The 16,597-nt window shown below is 42.9% G+C and overlaps 1 protein-coding gene across 7 annotated transcripts in view; it reads left to right on the top strand.

Moving 5' to 3' along the window:
* Map7 (microtubule associated protein 7) overlaps positions 1 to 16,597 on the top strand; it is a 136,154-nt gene that overhangs the window by 71,076 nt on the left and 48,481 nt on the right. For 6 of the 7 annotated variants that reach the window (XM_087911535.1, XM_087911543.1, XM_087911523.1 and 3 more), the window contains 2 exons: positions 10,486 to 10,584; positions 12,550 to 12,627. In XM_087911535.1, the coding sequence (XP_087767661.1) occupies positions 10,486 to 10,584; positions 12,550 to 12,627 (177 nt within the window). Of the gene's footprint in view, positions 1 to 9,208; positions 9,323 to 10,485; positions 10,585 to 12,549; positions 12,628 to 16,597 lie in introns of those variants that run through there. The other variant, XM_085689021.2, reaches the window with a different exon arrangement.

Raw genomic sequence — 16,597 nt, 5'->3', positions numbered from 1 at the left:
CATGAAGTCGGGTGGGTAAGGATGTGGAAAAAGTTGGGAAAGGTAACCATGAATCAAAAAACGTTGTATGATATCCTCAAAGAAGTAATAAAAACATTATTTAAAAAAGGTCAAGTAGTATTAGGAAGATGCCAGTGTTGTCAGAGTCAGAGAAAACAAAGTAATAGTGTGAAGAATAGCTTGACCAGTTTCCTGAGAGCTAATTGAGCTCAACTATGATAAACGGACGGGGCTCTGGACACTTGTGTAATGGTGATTGCAGGTCACAGCGCCTTTATAAGAGTGTCTGTGCCAAGAGTGAGCGTGATGTGACGGAATGTGACCTGTGTCCCTGCAGGTGACCGCTGGTGGCAAATGCATCACCCTAGTGGGGGAATGTGGACCGTGGGTAAGGCCAGGACCAGGGGCCGTTCTGACCAGTTGTGCCCTGAACCCAGAAACAAAGGAAGATTTAATGTGGATCACTGGGGAGGGGTGGGGCCATTGAGAGCAGGAAGGGCAAAGCCGCAGATGTGGAAATGGCTAGGCGTGAGGAGAGGAGGCTGGCAGAGCTGGGCGGTCACTGACAGAAACTGGGATAAAATTCGTCTTTCAGTGCCTAGCACTCATCTTAGTGAAATTACACGTAATTCATGTCAGAACTTCAAAATATTTTACTGATTTATTACAGAAGAATAACAATTATTGACGTTGAGCAGCAAGCTTCACTGATTAAATTCTTCCAGCTAATACTCAGGATTTAATTTTTTTCCAAACTAGTATTTTAAACTGTGTCCACTGTTCACTGAGGGCTGTTTCCAGGAGATGTATATTTTTGCTTAAGCATGAAAGCTTTTCTGTCTTGTAAGCGGAATAGTAAGTCTGTAAAATATTGCCTCTATTTGTGTTGATTTTCCTTGAAGTAAATCATTGTCCTGGTACACTTTGCTTTAACTAAGCAATGAAGTTGAATTCTAATTATGTCTCTTTTCCAAGTTATTTAAATAGTTCTTTCTAATTACAGACCGAACTTAATTGATTTAATCTAATTTTATAACTGTACCCAGCTGTTGACTTTTTGCTGGGTGATAATGATACTCTCTGATTTCCTGTCTCTCATGATAACTGGAAACCTCTCCCATGGTTAGACGCTCCTCCCTTTGTGTACTCTGCCCTGTATTTTGCATAGTCATGCACATAATTCCCAAGGGACAGGGATGCTGTGTGTGGCAGCTAAGTCACCAGCGAACACCGTCTAACCTGGCGCCTGCCGCAATAGGTATTGAAAATGAGGTTTTCCGTTTAGAGGCTCGTCCTAGGTCAGAAGGAAAGTTTTCCATCTGTTTGCTTAATTGTTTTAAGGTAAAAGCACTTTTCCTGGCGCTGAGAAGGTGGCTGAGTGATTACTCCAAGTGCAGCCCCTGGCACCCAATGCCTCTCCAGGGATTCTAGCACTTTCTTCTAGACCCTCAGGCACCTGCCCTCACAAGTTCACCGACACAAACATATCTCCACAATTTTTTTAATAATCTTTTTGTAAAGCCTTTTCCTACCTGGTGTACACTTGTAATCCCAGCACTTGGGAGATGAAGGCAAGAAGATTAGCAGTTTAAGGTCATTCTTGTCTACTAGTAAACTCAAGGCCAGCCTGGGCTACATGAGATCCTGTTTCAAACAAGCAAACACACCTCCCTCTACCCCCCCCCCCAAAAAGAGTTTTTAAATTGAATTTAAATTGTGTCAAGTTTAGTTCTATTGGCTCGGCGTCTGGGGAGCTATAAGACGAACCAAGGGATCGTCTTCAGTAGTAAACAAAGCAGCTTAGTAGGTGATGCCTCTTTCCCAGAAAATATGTTGAACATATGTGTTCTAAAACATGCTTTCCCTCATGTTTGGCTAAGGTGGCTGTTTCTTGGGTGGTTTTAGAACCAATTATCAAAACAAATGTCATAAATTACTTTAAGAGACAATGGGATTTGCTCATCTCTGAGGCTGAAAGGCTTGTCTCTGTTCTTCCCCATGCCGTCAGCTGGAGCTGTAATAGCCTTGTGATTTCCTACACAGTGCCAGCGATAGCCTCTTTGTGTTTGGATAGTGGCTCTGAAATTCCTCACATTCTTGCTTGATCAGTTGATTTTAAATCTTGTCTGATAGAACGCTGAACTTCTTTTTTTTTTTTAACATTGACTAATGCTGCAAGCTGAAAATTCTACATCTGGCTTCATGTGATAGGTTTCAGCCAAAATACATGTAAAAAAAGTATATTAAATTACTTTCAGGATAGATGTACATGAAATATAATAATTTCATATTGAGACATAGATCTTATCTCCAAAATACGTAATTTTGTATATACAAATGTTCTGAAATTAAGAAAAAAAAACACAACACAAAACAAAATCTGGAACATTCTGATCCTGAGTATCACGTCTGTTGTTTTCTCCTGAGGAACACTATCACAAAGTTGGCCTAGGTTTCTTCCCCTCAGAACCTCAAGGGCTACTCAACCTCTATTTCTGATACCTAGCCTCATGAGTTTTAGTGGGGCGCTGTCGGATAAATGTAAAGGAAGAAGAATGCTGAGGCTGGCTGGGACAATGAGTATGTATTTGTCTTGAGCTTCGATTGTTGCTACACAAACTCATAGTGATTATGGCTCAGAATTTAAGTGGAAGAAAAACTCTCTGTCGTGTGAAATACCCAAGCTAGCAGGTGTTATGAAATTGCTTTATGCCTTCTTAGAATGCAAATTTCACAACTAAAGTTGGATAAATAGTTAATATCTATGATTGAAATGTTATAATAACCCTGGCAGGTGTAGCTGAATGGATAAGTATGAGGAATGATTACATATAAATATATAAAGTGCTTATCTGTGAGGATAGCAGCATCTGATCGATAGTAGTGTCTGGATTGAAACTATTAGATTAAACATGGAACTGCTAATATCCAACAATGATAAAATGTGATGTTGTGTGTTCTCAGTTACAATCCCAACCTGAATGTGATGTCGTGTGTTCTCAGTTACAATCCCAACCTGAATGTGATGTTGTGTGTTCTCAGTTACAATCCCAACCTGAATGTGATGTCGTGTGTTCTCAGTTACCATCTCAACCTGAACATGATGTTGTGTGTTCACAGTTACCATCCCCAACCTGAACGTGATGTTGTGTGTTCTCAATTACCATCACCAAGCTGAATGTCCACAAAAACCAATTAAATGACAGAGAGAGGAACTGAGTTCTAAACTCTGACTGCTTTCCAGTTCATACTCTCTATTTTATTAAAACTCATAACTAAATCCATGCATGATGTTGTATGCCTATCATCCCAGGACTAGGGAGGCTAAAGTAGGAGGATCATGAGTTCAAAGCTAGCCTGAGATCCTGTTTCTTTTTTTTTCCCAAGGAACACTGTACAGACCAAGTAAGTTTTATTTAGCAATATGATGCATATACATAAATATTTGCATAAACACATGCATATACATATATAAATCTAATGACAATTAATAAAAATAGGCCATAGGACCATCATTAAGTTTTCTTTTTTTGTACTGTGAGACCATGGAGACATAACTAATATTCTGATTCTTGTTCCTGACAATACTATTTTTCATTTATAAGCTTTAACAATTTTAGCTGAAATTTACAGGCATTTCTCTATATATGACTCCACAATCTGCAAAGATAGACTATGCTTTCTCCTTTCCACTTAATAAAACAACTTTTGTTTCTTCCATAATTATAGTAGGTAGAATTTCCAATAGGCTGCTAGAGACAAGGTCTAGTGCCAGCAATCCTTACCGTGTTCCTGATCTTAAAACAACTCCCAGATTCCATGACTGAATATGATTTGGCTATAAATAGTTATCTATGATGTTACAGATCTCTATACCTAATTATTTGGGCTGAAAAATCATAAATCAATTTTGAAATTTGTCATTATTTAAGTTTATTCACTATATAATGTTTTTATCTTTCATTCCATAAATATAATACATGATATTTGCCAAAGTGGTACAATGGTTCCTTTTTATCAATAATGGGAAAATTCTTTGCAGTCACTTGCATTTTTGGTGTGGATAATATTTTGCTGAAGAATCTTGACTCTACTAGGAAAACCAGCAACACTGACACTATAAAATGAATATCAAACTCCTCCCCCCATTTTTTGGTGGGGAAGTTTAGAGGAATTGGCACTTATTCCCCTTTAGTTGCTCACTATAAGTTGGCAATGAAGCTGCATGAGCCACAGATTTCATTGTTAGTGATTTTCTTTATTGCATTTAATCTCTATCCATTATTGTTCACCCAAGGTTTTCTGTTACTTTGTGAGTCAATAGGTTGAAGGTGCACGTTTATAGAAATATATCAATTTCACCTTGCTTGTTCATTTTGTTTGTGTTCAATTGTTTATGGTGATCTTTTGGGCTCTTTTGTTTCCATGATGTTTTGTAGCATACATTTCATTTGCTTTCTTTCTTCTTTTTTCCTTTTTTTAAATTTTAATTTATTTATTTATTAAAACTTTCCACCTCCTCCCCTCCTCCCATTTCCCTCCTATTCCCCCCACTCCCCCTCCCCCTCCCTCTCCAATCCTAAGAGAAGTTAGGGTACCCTGCCTTGTGGGAAGTCCAAGGCCCTCCTGGCTCCATCCAGGTCTAGGAAGGTGTGCATCCAAACAGACTAGGCTCCCAAAAAGCCAGTACATGCAGTAGAATCAAAACCCAGTGCCATTATCATTGGCTTCTCAGTCAGCCCTCATTGTCAGCCACATTCAGAGAGTCCGGTTTGATCACATGCTCCATCAGTCCCAGTCCAGCTGACCTTGGTGAGCTCCCATTAGATCAGTCACATTGTCTCAGTGGGTGGACGCACCCCTCGTGGTCCTGACTTCCTTGCTCATGTTCTTCCTCCTTCTGCTCTTCATCTGGACCTTGGGAGCTCAGTCCAGTGCTCCAATGTGGGTCTCTGTCTCTATCTCCATTGCCGGACTCACCCTCTCCTCTGCTGCCCAAGGACCTAGCTGGGGACATCTCCTTGGACACCTGGGAACCCCTCTAGAGCCAAGTCTCTTGTCAACCCTAAAATGGCTCCCTTAATTAAGATATCTTCTTCCTTGCTCCCATATCCACCCTTCCTCCATCTCAACCATCCCATTCCCCCCAAGCTCTCCCCAATCCCCCCTTCTCCCTTCTCTCTCCCCATCTTCCCTTCCCTCCACCCCACCCTAACCCCTGTGCTCCCAAGTTTTGCCTGACAATCTTGTCTCTTCTAATATCCAGGAGGATAAATATATGTTTTTCTTTGGATTCACCTTCTTATTTTGCTTCTCTAGGATCATGAATTATAGGCTCAATGTCCTTTGTTTATGGTTAGAATCCTAATTCCAGGACTAGGGAGGCTAAAGTAGAAGGATCATGAGTTCAAAGTTAGCCTGAGACCCTGTTTCAACCAAGGGTTTAGATTTATCCCAGGGGAGAGCTCTTGGCTAACAAGCACAAGGCCCGAGGTTTGTTCTACAGATCCATTTTTTGAATGTGCTGTAAAATCCAAATTCTGACCAAATGAGCAGTTCATTCATTAGACCATAAAGCTGTTCAAAGAAGGCACTCCATCATGTCATAGGTTCAAAGGTCAAAAGGAAGCCGTGAAAACCCCCTGGACCTTCAAAGACAGGCCATCACAGTGTACATAGAAAGTCCCAGCGGTGTGGACTGTAGAGGCTCAGTCACAGCCTGTCTGAAGCTGCACAGCTCTTAGGAGAAACAGTCTCCAGTGCCTGCTGTCTCTGTATTTTGGCCTTGAGTGCTTCAGGGAGTGTCCCAAGGCTGTCCACAAGGCGTCTTGTCTGTATGCTTCCTCTTGGTCTTGTTCCAGCATGCTCATTTAGACCTAATGGAATAAAGCTTTCAAAGATGCAGGAAGATCACCGCAGTTTCCTAAGGCTGGCAAAAGCTTACTGAGCATCATGGTATATGGCTCAACTTTCCCATTTGAACATGAAGAAAAGATTCAAGTAAACAATATTGTCATTTAAAATGTTTTCTTTTCCTACCAATAAATTTAAAGGTGGTATGTGTAGCTCTATCTAATAGTTTCCTAAGAGTTTTGATTTTTTTTTAATTTTGAAAAGCCAAAGATAAATTTCTCTTTTCATTGTTTGGTGAGTTTTTTGCTTTGTTTTTGCTTTTGTTGGCTTTTGGGGGGATAGGTACTGAGAACCAAACCCAGAGATTTACACATGGCAGGTAAGGTACCATACTCCTGGATTAACTCTCCAACCCCATGTTGTTCTTATATAGTGAAATTCCCTGTACTATTAAAATTAATATGAATAATTTATTTTTAATATTACAATGATTGAGGGTTTTAAGGCTTATTTTCCACTTGGCATTATAAAGGCCTTTAAGTTTCTCTCTCAAACTTCAGAAAGACTGATTATTAGCTTTTCCCAGGCCAGATCATACCCTGAAAACCACGCCAACATGTTCAGTCTCTGCAGGGACCCCAGGGAGGTGATTGTAGCGGAACTGAAAACCTTTGAAACCAGCGCTGCACCAGCCTTCTCTGTCTTATCTGTTGTTTGCTCCCCTGGAACGCTGTCACCAAGTTAGTCTAGGTCTTCTTTCTCCAAAGCTTGGAGGAAAGAGAAAGCCAGTTTGCTAAGTGTGTAGGGAATAAGAGGAAGACCCAAATGATTTTGTATGATTTGCTACCAGCAAGGCATTGGGTTGCCTTCCTAGCCATTATTTTCTCAGCACCAAGTCTCTTTGCTTTCTTTACCAAAGGGAAACTGAGCCTTAGCTTAAGTGGTACACAGAGGACTCACACAACAGAGGCAGGTTTGCTGGCTCCGAGACACACTGCTGACATGGAAGTCCCCAGAAGTTGGGAGAAAGGGCCTGAGCAAACTTTCTGTTTGCCATGTCCGTGTGCATTGTTAGCACACATCTTCCTGATTCATCTGTGATGTAGGCGTTATCTCCCCATTATCTGCTTGTCACTCAGCCAATGAGAACCAGGTTTCAGATCAAATTCAGGTCTGCCTGTCTTGTCCTTACTATAATCACCAAAGAGATAGTGGGCGAAACATGGAGTCCTGTGGCAGTGGAGCACAAAGCCTGGCATTCACGCCTGGCACGGTGGTGCACACCTGTAGTCCCGGCGCTTAGGAGCACGGCGAACACAGGCGGATGTAGCTGAGAGTTCTACATCTGCATCGCAAGCAGCAGGAAGAGCAAAGACACCACAACTGGCTTGGGCTTTTGGAACCCCAAAGCCCACCCCCAGTGACACACTTCCTCCAATAAAGCCACACCTACTCCAACAAGGCCACACTTGCTAATCCACTCCCTAATGACCAAGCATTCAGATACATGAATGGCCTCTTGGGCCATCCTCACTCAAACCACCACCCTTTCAGACTCACGCTTGCACAATGGGCTCTTTACTGAGTCTCCTTTTTCGTAACTTTTTAAAAGACTTTTAAAATGTATTTATGTCTGTATTGTGGATGTGACAGAGACAGGGGAGGTGTGTTTACATGTATACTGCTTCCTCCAGAGGCCAGAACAAAGCCTTGAATTCCCTTGAGCTGGAGTTACAGGTGGTCAAGAGCCATCAAACCTGGGCTTGGGAAACCAAACTCAGGTCCTCTACAAGAGCAGCAAAAGCTTTCAACCACAGAGCCCTAATCTTTGTGTTCTCAGGAGTAGCTATGCTAGCTGGATGAGATGCAGTCCCAATAGAGTTGTTTTCTATTCGTGAGTTTTGTTGTTATCAATTGCTGTTGCAGTATTGGGAACTTAGGGTCTTATGTCTGCTGAGTGCTCTAACCACTGAGCCACACCCCAGCCTCCATGCAGTGTTCACTTCATTTCCCTGACATTCGGCTTTTTGTACAATAGAGCAAACTAGAACCAGACGAAAGAGATGAGCTTTTCTTGGGGCTGATTCGGATGCACGACTCACACTGAACATAGCTGTGCGTCTTGTTGGACTTCTCAGTTGGGGTTGGTATTTGTCATAAGGAAGAAAATCAATCAGCATTGGAAAATTAAATGATGTTGGGTGAGTACGCCAAACAAGAAAGACATGAAAATGTATGAAATATATTTTAAACCAGTGGTGCGATTATAGTCTGGTTATTTAAAAAATAAAATGACCATTTTTTGAAAATTTGCAGTCATACTTTCTCTCCCTAAGTCTCCAAAGGGTTGGGACTGCAGCCATGCTCTACCAAGCCAGCTGACTCAGTGGAACACTCGCTTTAGTATGTTTTATTGTGTGTGTGTGTGTGTGTGTGTGTGTGTGTGTGTGTACCAAAAGTTGGATTTTTTTTCTCTAGGAATCTGCTTATTTCCTCTAATAAAAAAACTTCTAGAAGGTAACATAAAAGTCAAGGGTTAGAGGGATGTTCTTAAACAGTTTTTTATGCATTGGCAATGATAGTAAATAAATAAATAAATATAGAAAATCAGCTGCTGTTTGTAACATGAGGGGGCCGGCTTGTTGGGGTATCTGGCCCATCCAGTACCCCACAACCGGCAAGCCCCAAAAGAAAATCACACACAGGACTCCATAAGATTATAAACTGATTGGCTCATTAGGTCGGGCTACTTATTAGTTCTTATGACTTATCTTAACCCATTATTCTGATCTATGTTATCCATATGGCTTGGTACCTTTTTCAGCTGGGCAGGTTACATGCTGCCTCTTCGGTGATCTGCGCGGGAATGGAGGAGTGAGTTTCCTGTTTTCCCAGAATACTCCTGTTCTCATTGAATCACCTCTACTTCCTGTCTGGTTTTCCCACCTATACTTCCTACCTGGCCAATCAGCGTTTTATTAAAATACATGATTGAAAGAATACAGATAATTCTCCCTTGCCTCAGAGAACAAGAGAAGGAGGGACAAGGGCAGGGAGGAAACACATCTTGGAAAGCGCCTTTAAACTTGGTCTTCATGAGGCATAATCGTCATCCCACTATTTAGGTTCCAACCCCTTGGTCAAATGGAACCCTGTTTTCTAGGTAATATCCTGTTCTGTCGCCGTCAAACAGGACATCATAGATGCCCATGGGTAAGGACTAATTAGACTAGGGAGGAGAGGCGAGTGCCTTTCTTGAACAGGTCAGAGGACTCTGATGTCACAATTGAGCAGAGATGCAAAGACAGTGAAGCACAGACCCAGCTGCTGACCCCACGAGGAGGAGAGTTTCTGAGTACATGCTCAGAGTCTGAGATGGACTATGGAGGCAGCTGGTTCTCCTGGAGCCAAGCAGAATGGGAGGTGTTACCCCATCAAGACCAAAGCACACCAAGTCTTCCAGGCCATGGTAGAGACCTTGGATTTCCCTCCGGGTATAGTGGGCGGTGTCGCTGGACAGCTTTGAACAGAGGGAGAGTATGAAGTGTTCTCTTGTGGTGGTTGATGTGAGGAGAGACTGAAGGGGCCGTGACGGGGTCAGGTAGACAGTGATGTGGTCAGAGACACTTGCAGGAGAGGGGATCACAGTGTTCAGATGATCTCCGAGGAAAACAGAAAGAACTAATGAATTAAATGTAGGGAATAAGAAGAGAGGCAACGATGACTCCATAGGACCTGTTTAGCTGAAAAACAGTACCTGAACTGGGATGGGGGTGTTGAAGGCGGAGCAGCTGTAGAGGCAGGAGAAGGGAAGAACTGGGATTTTGGCATGATTTCTGAAATTGTAGCAAACATCTTTTGAAAATGGATTCAGTCACGTAATTTATTTCAAACAGCTGTTCTGGACATGGCGAATCCTATATTTGTAAGAACCAGAGAAATACCTGTGATTTGTGCCCCTCGTTCCTCTCCCTGCATCTAAGATTCTCTGCTGTACCGAGGATGCAGTTAACTACAACACTTGCCTGGCAGCCGTGAGCCAGTGAGTGATCTGGTACCCAGCACTGAAAACTGAAATAATACTAATTTATCTTTGAGTTGAACTTGGGACAGAGCCTTTCTTAAAATCCTAGTGTATATTATCTCCTGGTTCCCTTTCGGTGATTTCTGTGATTACATTTGTGGAGTTTTTTAAATTCCTTGTTTGAACTTTCTAAGAACAGAGCTCAAAGACGATTTCCTGTAGAGGCTGGAGCTCAGGCAGGAGCATTTCCCATGAGTCTGAGGCCAGTCTGAGCTACATACATAGTAAGCACCAGGGTGGCCCAATGCGTCCTATCCAAGGCTGTCTCAAAACAACAGCGAAAAGACTTAGTTTCCAGGCTGCCTTCTGTGTGAAATGTGACAGCAAGGGGGTGTGCTCTTCTGGGCCCTGAAGCATGCCATTGATACAGGATTGGTCCCTTCTGCTGCTGTGCCCTACCTCCTGGGTGGGTATTGTAACTACTACCTTGTATTTTTGACCCGTGCCTCCTACCTGATACAAAGGTTAACAGTAAATACTGGATAACTGGATGCTTGTGAATCAATTTTAAGGAACTAATGAAGTGTCTCCTTTTGTCTCACCCGCAGCGCCTGATGACTGTAAAGTACAAGAAAAGAAAACTACCCCCAGCCGCCCCACTTCTACAGTTGCAGGACAAAATAGCAACCACTCAGGAAATAAACCAGGTAAGACGTTATGTGGAGAAGGGAAAGGTTACTTCAGAAGCCTCCGTCACATGGTAAGTAGAAACTAAACGTAGAATCTAGGAGTGTTTGGCCGTGTCCTCGCCACCAAAAGCCTCTCACACAGATTTGTGGTGCAAAAGTCAAATCTCTCGGTCACCTTAGAGTTCTCTCTTTCAAATGGAAATGAAAACTCAAGACTTTGAAAATCGTTTGACAGTCACTGAGATGCCATGCGTGGACACATTTACTGTCAACAGTGCTTCTCAACCTTGCTAATGCCGAGACCCCTTAATACAGGTCCTCATGCTGTATTTAGTATGTGGTAGTTTCGTTGCTACTTCATAACTAGCTTTGCTACCGTTTTGAACCTTAATGTAAATACTTGTGTTTTCTGATGGTCTTAGGCAACACCTGTGAAAGGTCATTCGAACCCTGAAGGGTTACTACCCACAGGTTGAGAACCACTGATCTAAGAGGGGCTGCGTTTGAAGCTAAGTTACAACACAGTTTTTGAGCCCGTATGGCCAGCATTATTGTATATCTCTTTTGTGACTTTCTGAAAACCCACTCAGATCTTTACAGGTCTAGACACCCACACAGTAGTAGTAAGCCTTCATCTGGTTCCCTGCCATGATCGTAACCTACCTACAGAGTAATTTTCTATAATTGCTTATGAGTCATGATCTGTTCCATTTGGTGACACAAAGAAATAAACTGTCTGTAAACATAATACAAACATCTGAACAGGCAGCGCCCTTCTTCCCAGCATCCCACAACCACCATGAGCTTCCTGGGCAAGGTGAGCATGCCACATGATGATGACGAGAGTCCACACATTCTTGGAAACCCGCTTCATGCATTATTCAAGCTGGACCACTCAACTTCCGTGCGTCAGTGAGAATGCAGACAGACATGCCTGGGTCCAGGCTCACAAAGCATTTCTCCTTTCTACTTAGATTCGTCTCTTTGACATGTGGGAAGCAACTTCATCCAAGTAGACAATGACTTGTCATTTAGGAGGAGGACAGCAGTGGGTATTGTTGCTTGAGCAGGGTCAGCCACATTTTAATGAGCAAGCTGAGCTCTCCCCATTACCCAGCCACCTCTGCCCGCCCACGTTCCCACCCACAGCTAGTACTTATTGGAGGCTTTTCTGTGCATGGGACTGGGGAGGGTACTGAGTCCCCATGGGACTTCCTCTAGGAGGCTTTCACCCCTTAGATTCATGTAAGCACCCTATGGCAGTAGAAGTCCCTTTGGGTTTTGTTTGTTTTTACTGTGCTGGAGATCAAATCCAAGGACTTTCTTTATGCTAGGCAAGCGTAAATAATGAACTATAAGCATAAGCCACTAACTATATCCCAACCTAAAGAGGAAATTCACTTTTCAAATGTTGTTTAGATTTCATTTATTTTACGCGTTGGGGAGCAGAGTGTTAAGTAAGAGACTCTATCAAGAAAATAAGGTAGAGAGTAATAGAGCCAGATACCTGGTTTCCTTCTCTGGCCTCATTGCATACAGGCACGTGTGCAAACACATACACACACACACACACACACACACACACACACACTCACACACAAGCATGCACGCACTCTTCTGAAAGGGAAGCACTGTATTGTATGTTCAGGAATTGCCTCTTCACCTTCGGAGCCCCAGATCTCATATGACCCAGATCTCTCAGGGTTACTTTGCCTATGGGGGCCATACCATATATTTTCCTTCTCTGACCTCATTGCATACAGGCACGTGTGCAAACACATACACACACACACACACACACACACACACACACACCAGCTGTGATACTGGGAACCAAATTCAGGTCTTCTGCAAGAGTAAAGAACTGTTATTTACCACTGAGCTATTGCTTCAGCCCCTTGTCCACCAAAGATTTTCAACAAAAGATGTATACCAGCATATATCTTTTTTAAATTCACTCTCGTGCTTCCTATCTCATTTCAGACCCTCCGCCCGTGCTGCGGGTTGATGACCGCCAGCGTCTGGCCCGGGAACGCCGTGAGGAACGAGACAAGCAGCGAGGTAGTCCAAGCCCCTGATTACGCGTGTCTGATCACTCACTGATGGCCTTGCTGAAATGCTAATTTTTCTGCTCTAGGACAAGGGACACAACACTGAGGGAGCAGGCATCACAGTAACATCCGTGATGGTCTGTGTGCATTGTGTATCTGACTGGTGGCTGGTGAAGCCGCCTAGTGTGTGATCCACGCTTAGGACTAACACCACACAGCAGCCATCGCGGCCTACAAAACCGACATAGGAAAAACAGCACAAGGACAGTAAACAGGGTTCCTTTTTTTAGGTACAAAGGTATGAGACGTGACACTTCCCAGTGTCCACGTTGAAATAATCCTGCTGTTGACTTTACAGACAGGAAAGGCAGACACCTGATGCCAAGGTTCCTGCTTTTCCTCCTGTCACCAGAGGCCCTCATGAAAGGTCAGCTGCGTGGTGTTTGCCTGCAGCCACCTGGCAAGCTGAGTCACAGGACTGGCTTTACCAGGAAGTGGCAAGCATAGCACTCAGAGGAGGAACAGTCTTGTGTTCTAGAACGTTGGCTGTGGAACCAGTGCCAGCCCTTCCTTTATTTGATATCTTTGTTTCCCAGAACTGAACTATTTTTTTTTTACTTTTTAAAAATTTTTTATTTTTATTTTATGTTCATTGGTGTTTTGCCTACCTGTGTGCCTGTGTGAGGGTGTCGGATCCCCTTGGAACTGGAGTTATAGATGGTTGTGGACCTTCATGCAGGTACTCAGAATTGAACCTAGTCCTCTGGAAGAGTAGTCAGTGCTCTTAACCACGGAGCCATCTCTCCAGCCCCTAGAACTGAAATTTTTTGTTTGTTTGTTTTTATTTTTTGTAGCTTTGGTGCCTGTATTGAAACTCGCTTTTAGACCAGCTTGTCTCAAACTCACAAAGATCCACCTGCCTCTACCTCCCGAGTGCTGAGATTAAAGGCACCACCGCCTGGCTAGAACTGAACTTTTATATTGAGTAATCTTACTGTTTCTATCCAATAACCATTTTTTAACTTTTATTTTTGACAATTTTATATAGCTAGCATTTTGATTACTAACCCCCTCAGCCTCTATTTAACACTAAGGAAGCTAGGGCCTGAGGTCTTTGCAGAAAATAGCCCATGCTTTGCTGAAGTCATGTAGCGTAGAAGAGCTAGCTCATCCACTGAGGAACCAGCCTCTCTAACCCATGCCTTTTACTGCTCCTGATCGAGAACCTAAGTGTGTGGCACTGGTGTCCTGGCGACACTGGTGACGTTGTTTTAGCAGAGGCCTATTGCTCTTTCTTGGCTAGCAAGAGGATGTCATTTTGTTTGTTGTTTTGGTTTTTACTTTTGTTGACTTGTGTTTGGGGGTAGGGAGATCCAAACAACTTTGTGGATTGGTTCGCTGCTTCTACATTCATATAGGTTTTGGGCATCAAATTCAGGTCTTCAGACCTGTAGAAAATCACTTTACCCACTGAGTCATCTCGCCAGCTGTTTTGGTTGATTTGGGTCTTACTGACATAGGGTCTTATATAGCCCAGGCTGGCCTCGAACTTAGGATCGTCTGCTTCCTTAGCACTGGATCAGCCCAATAGAACACACCTGCTGCTGCTGAGACATTTTTAAACACTAACTTACTGAGAAATAATTCAACTCTGCTGTTTTTCTGCGCGTGGCTGTTTCCTCCTAGACCTACTGCTCCCGTTTCCTCCACGCTTCCTGCAGGCGGGCAGTCCTGGAAAGCAGGCTTGTTTTGACCCTTAGGCCTCCACCTCCTCCCTGCACACTGCTCCCTGGCAGTAAAGTCAGACAAGCTGGTCTGCACAGGAGTGTTCAAAACCAAAGACTTTTAGTGAATAGAAACACTTTGAAATATGCACAATACAAAAACCAAAGGTTGGTTATGTCGGCTGTTACTGTGCTTTCAAACTTTGTAGTGCTACATATATGGAAATATTTCAGTTCTGAGATGTAGTGATACATATATGGAAATATTTCAGTTCTTAGATGTAGTGATACATATATGGAAATATTTAGAAGGAAACTAAAAAATTATTGGCCAGTGATTGTGATTATTTTCTGTTGAATGTAGGTTTAAATTAATATTGAAATCATTTTAAAGTTATTTTTTTCTTTGTTGATTTATTTGCTTTTCAGTCCTGAAAATTCAGGTAAATTCAGGAGTGGGAAAGGAAGAAGTATCGGGTGGTTTTAAAAGGCATGGTCTATTAGTACTGGTGAGCAAATAGACAGGGTCTATTAATATTTTCTATCTTAAGTCTGAGTCATGCTTTAATGCTTTTATGGTCAGACTCAGACTGTCACTTGGCCTGTTCTTTCTCTATTATCCTTCTGTTTTTTATATAAAATCCAGCATAATTCATCCTTGATGAGACTGCTTTGTTGGTTGGTTGGACATAGGGCACATGCTCTCTGAAAGCTTCCCCCCCCACCCCCATCTTAAAAGCTTTATAAATGGTCTCCTCAATCGCTCCATTCATCTAAATCAATTCAGGCTGTTTTTTAAAACCCCTCTAAATTTCCACTTCTCTCTTGCTGTCTCTCTTCTAAGCTTTTATATATATATATATATATATATATATATATATATATATATATATATATACACACACACACACACACACACACACACACTTTGGTAGCAATGTCTTTGTCCTGATCATTTGTTCTGATGTGTTCAGCCCTCTCTCAGGTGATGTCAATGGTTCTCACATCTGAAGCTATTCCTAAGGCGGCAGGTGGTCCCGTTGTAGCAGAACTTGTTTTGGTTTAGAGGTTTTTGGCATGAGTCTCTCTCCATAGCCTAGGCTGACCTTAGACTCCCAGCATCCTTTCCGCCTTAGCCCCGAGTGCTGCAATTACAGGTAAGAGCCACCACATTCTGTTTTAAACTCAGCTACGCTGTCATCTGTCACTCACACTGCTTTGTCTTGGCAATATCTGTGTCTTAATCAATTGTGCCAGCACATTCCTGGCCCCAAGAAATTGGGGTCGTATTTTGTTTTTTTTTTTTAAATGGGGGTAGCCATTTTTGGCATCTCAGCTGTTGCTAGGGGTGCTGGAATCTTAATACTGGTCTGAGCTACCAAGTGCTGTGAAGACATAAAAGCCCGAGTTCAGATGCTCACATAGAGCTGGGGCATGGTGCTGCATTATATAACCCCATCTCTGAGAGGAAGAGACAGGCAGGGCCTTGGAACTCGCTGACCAAGCAGTCTAACTGAAACAGTGAGTGCCAGGTTCAGTAAGAGACCGTCTCAAAAGTAAGGTGGAGATGGATGGTAGAAGAAAGCCAGCGTCAATCTCTGGCCTCTCTGTGCACACACACGAGTCAACACCTGTAAGCATGCATCTTTCCGCAAGTATATACCACACATACACACACACACACACACACACACACACACACTGAGAGAGAGAGAGAGAGAGAGAGAGAGAGAGAGAGAGAAAGAGAGAGAGATCTTCCTTGACTAGCCAACACTGTTCACTGATGCATGTCTATTCAGGTTTATTCAAGGGTTATCTGTAGCTACCAACAGACAGTTTAGACTTAGCCTAATCCTTTAGCTCAGGCTTTCCCTATTCCTAACCCAGTATAAGAGTAGAAGTTGAGGGGTTGGGGATTTAGCTTAGTGGTAGAGCGTTTGCCTAGCAAGTACAAGGCCCTGGGTTCGGTCCTCAGCTTTCAGGGGTGGGAAAAAAAAAAGAGTAGAAGTTGAAATGGTCTATCCCTGAAGCCATCTAATCACAAGTATCACTGGCTCTGTCTTCAGAGTAAACCTTAGATCCATGTAGAATATCTTCTGCCCGCTGCCTTTTCCCTGGCTCCGGCCTGACGGAAGTGTATCTTTATCACAGACACTACCCTACGATCCTTCCATTGAGACTTCTGTGTTAGATCCCTGCTGACCCTCATCTCCAAGCCTTGGTTGCAGGTCACAGTGCTTCCTCTCATGCTGTATT

This window comes from Myodes glareolus, chromosome 1, assembly GCF_982192425.1.
Source record: "Myodes glareolus chromosome 1, mMyoGla1.1, whole genome shotgun sequence".
NCBI classification, from domain to species: Eukaryota; Metazoa; Chordata; class Mammalia; order Rodentia; family Cricetidae; genus Myodes; species Myodes glareolus.
Note: the sequence above shows the minus strand (reverse complement) of the source record. Positions and strands in the feature narration are given on the sequence as shown.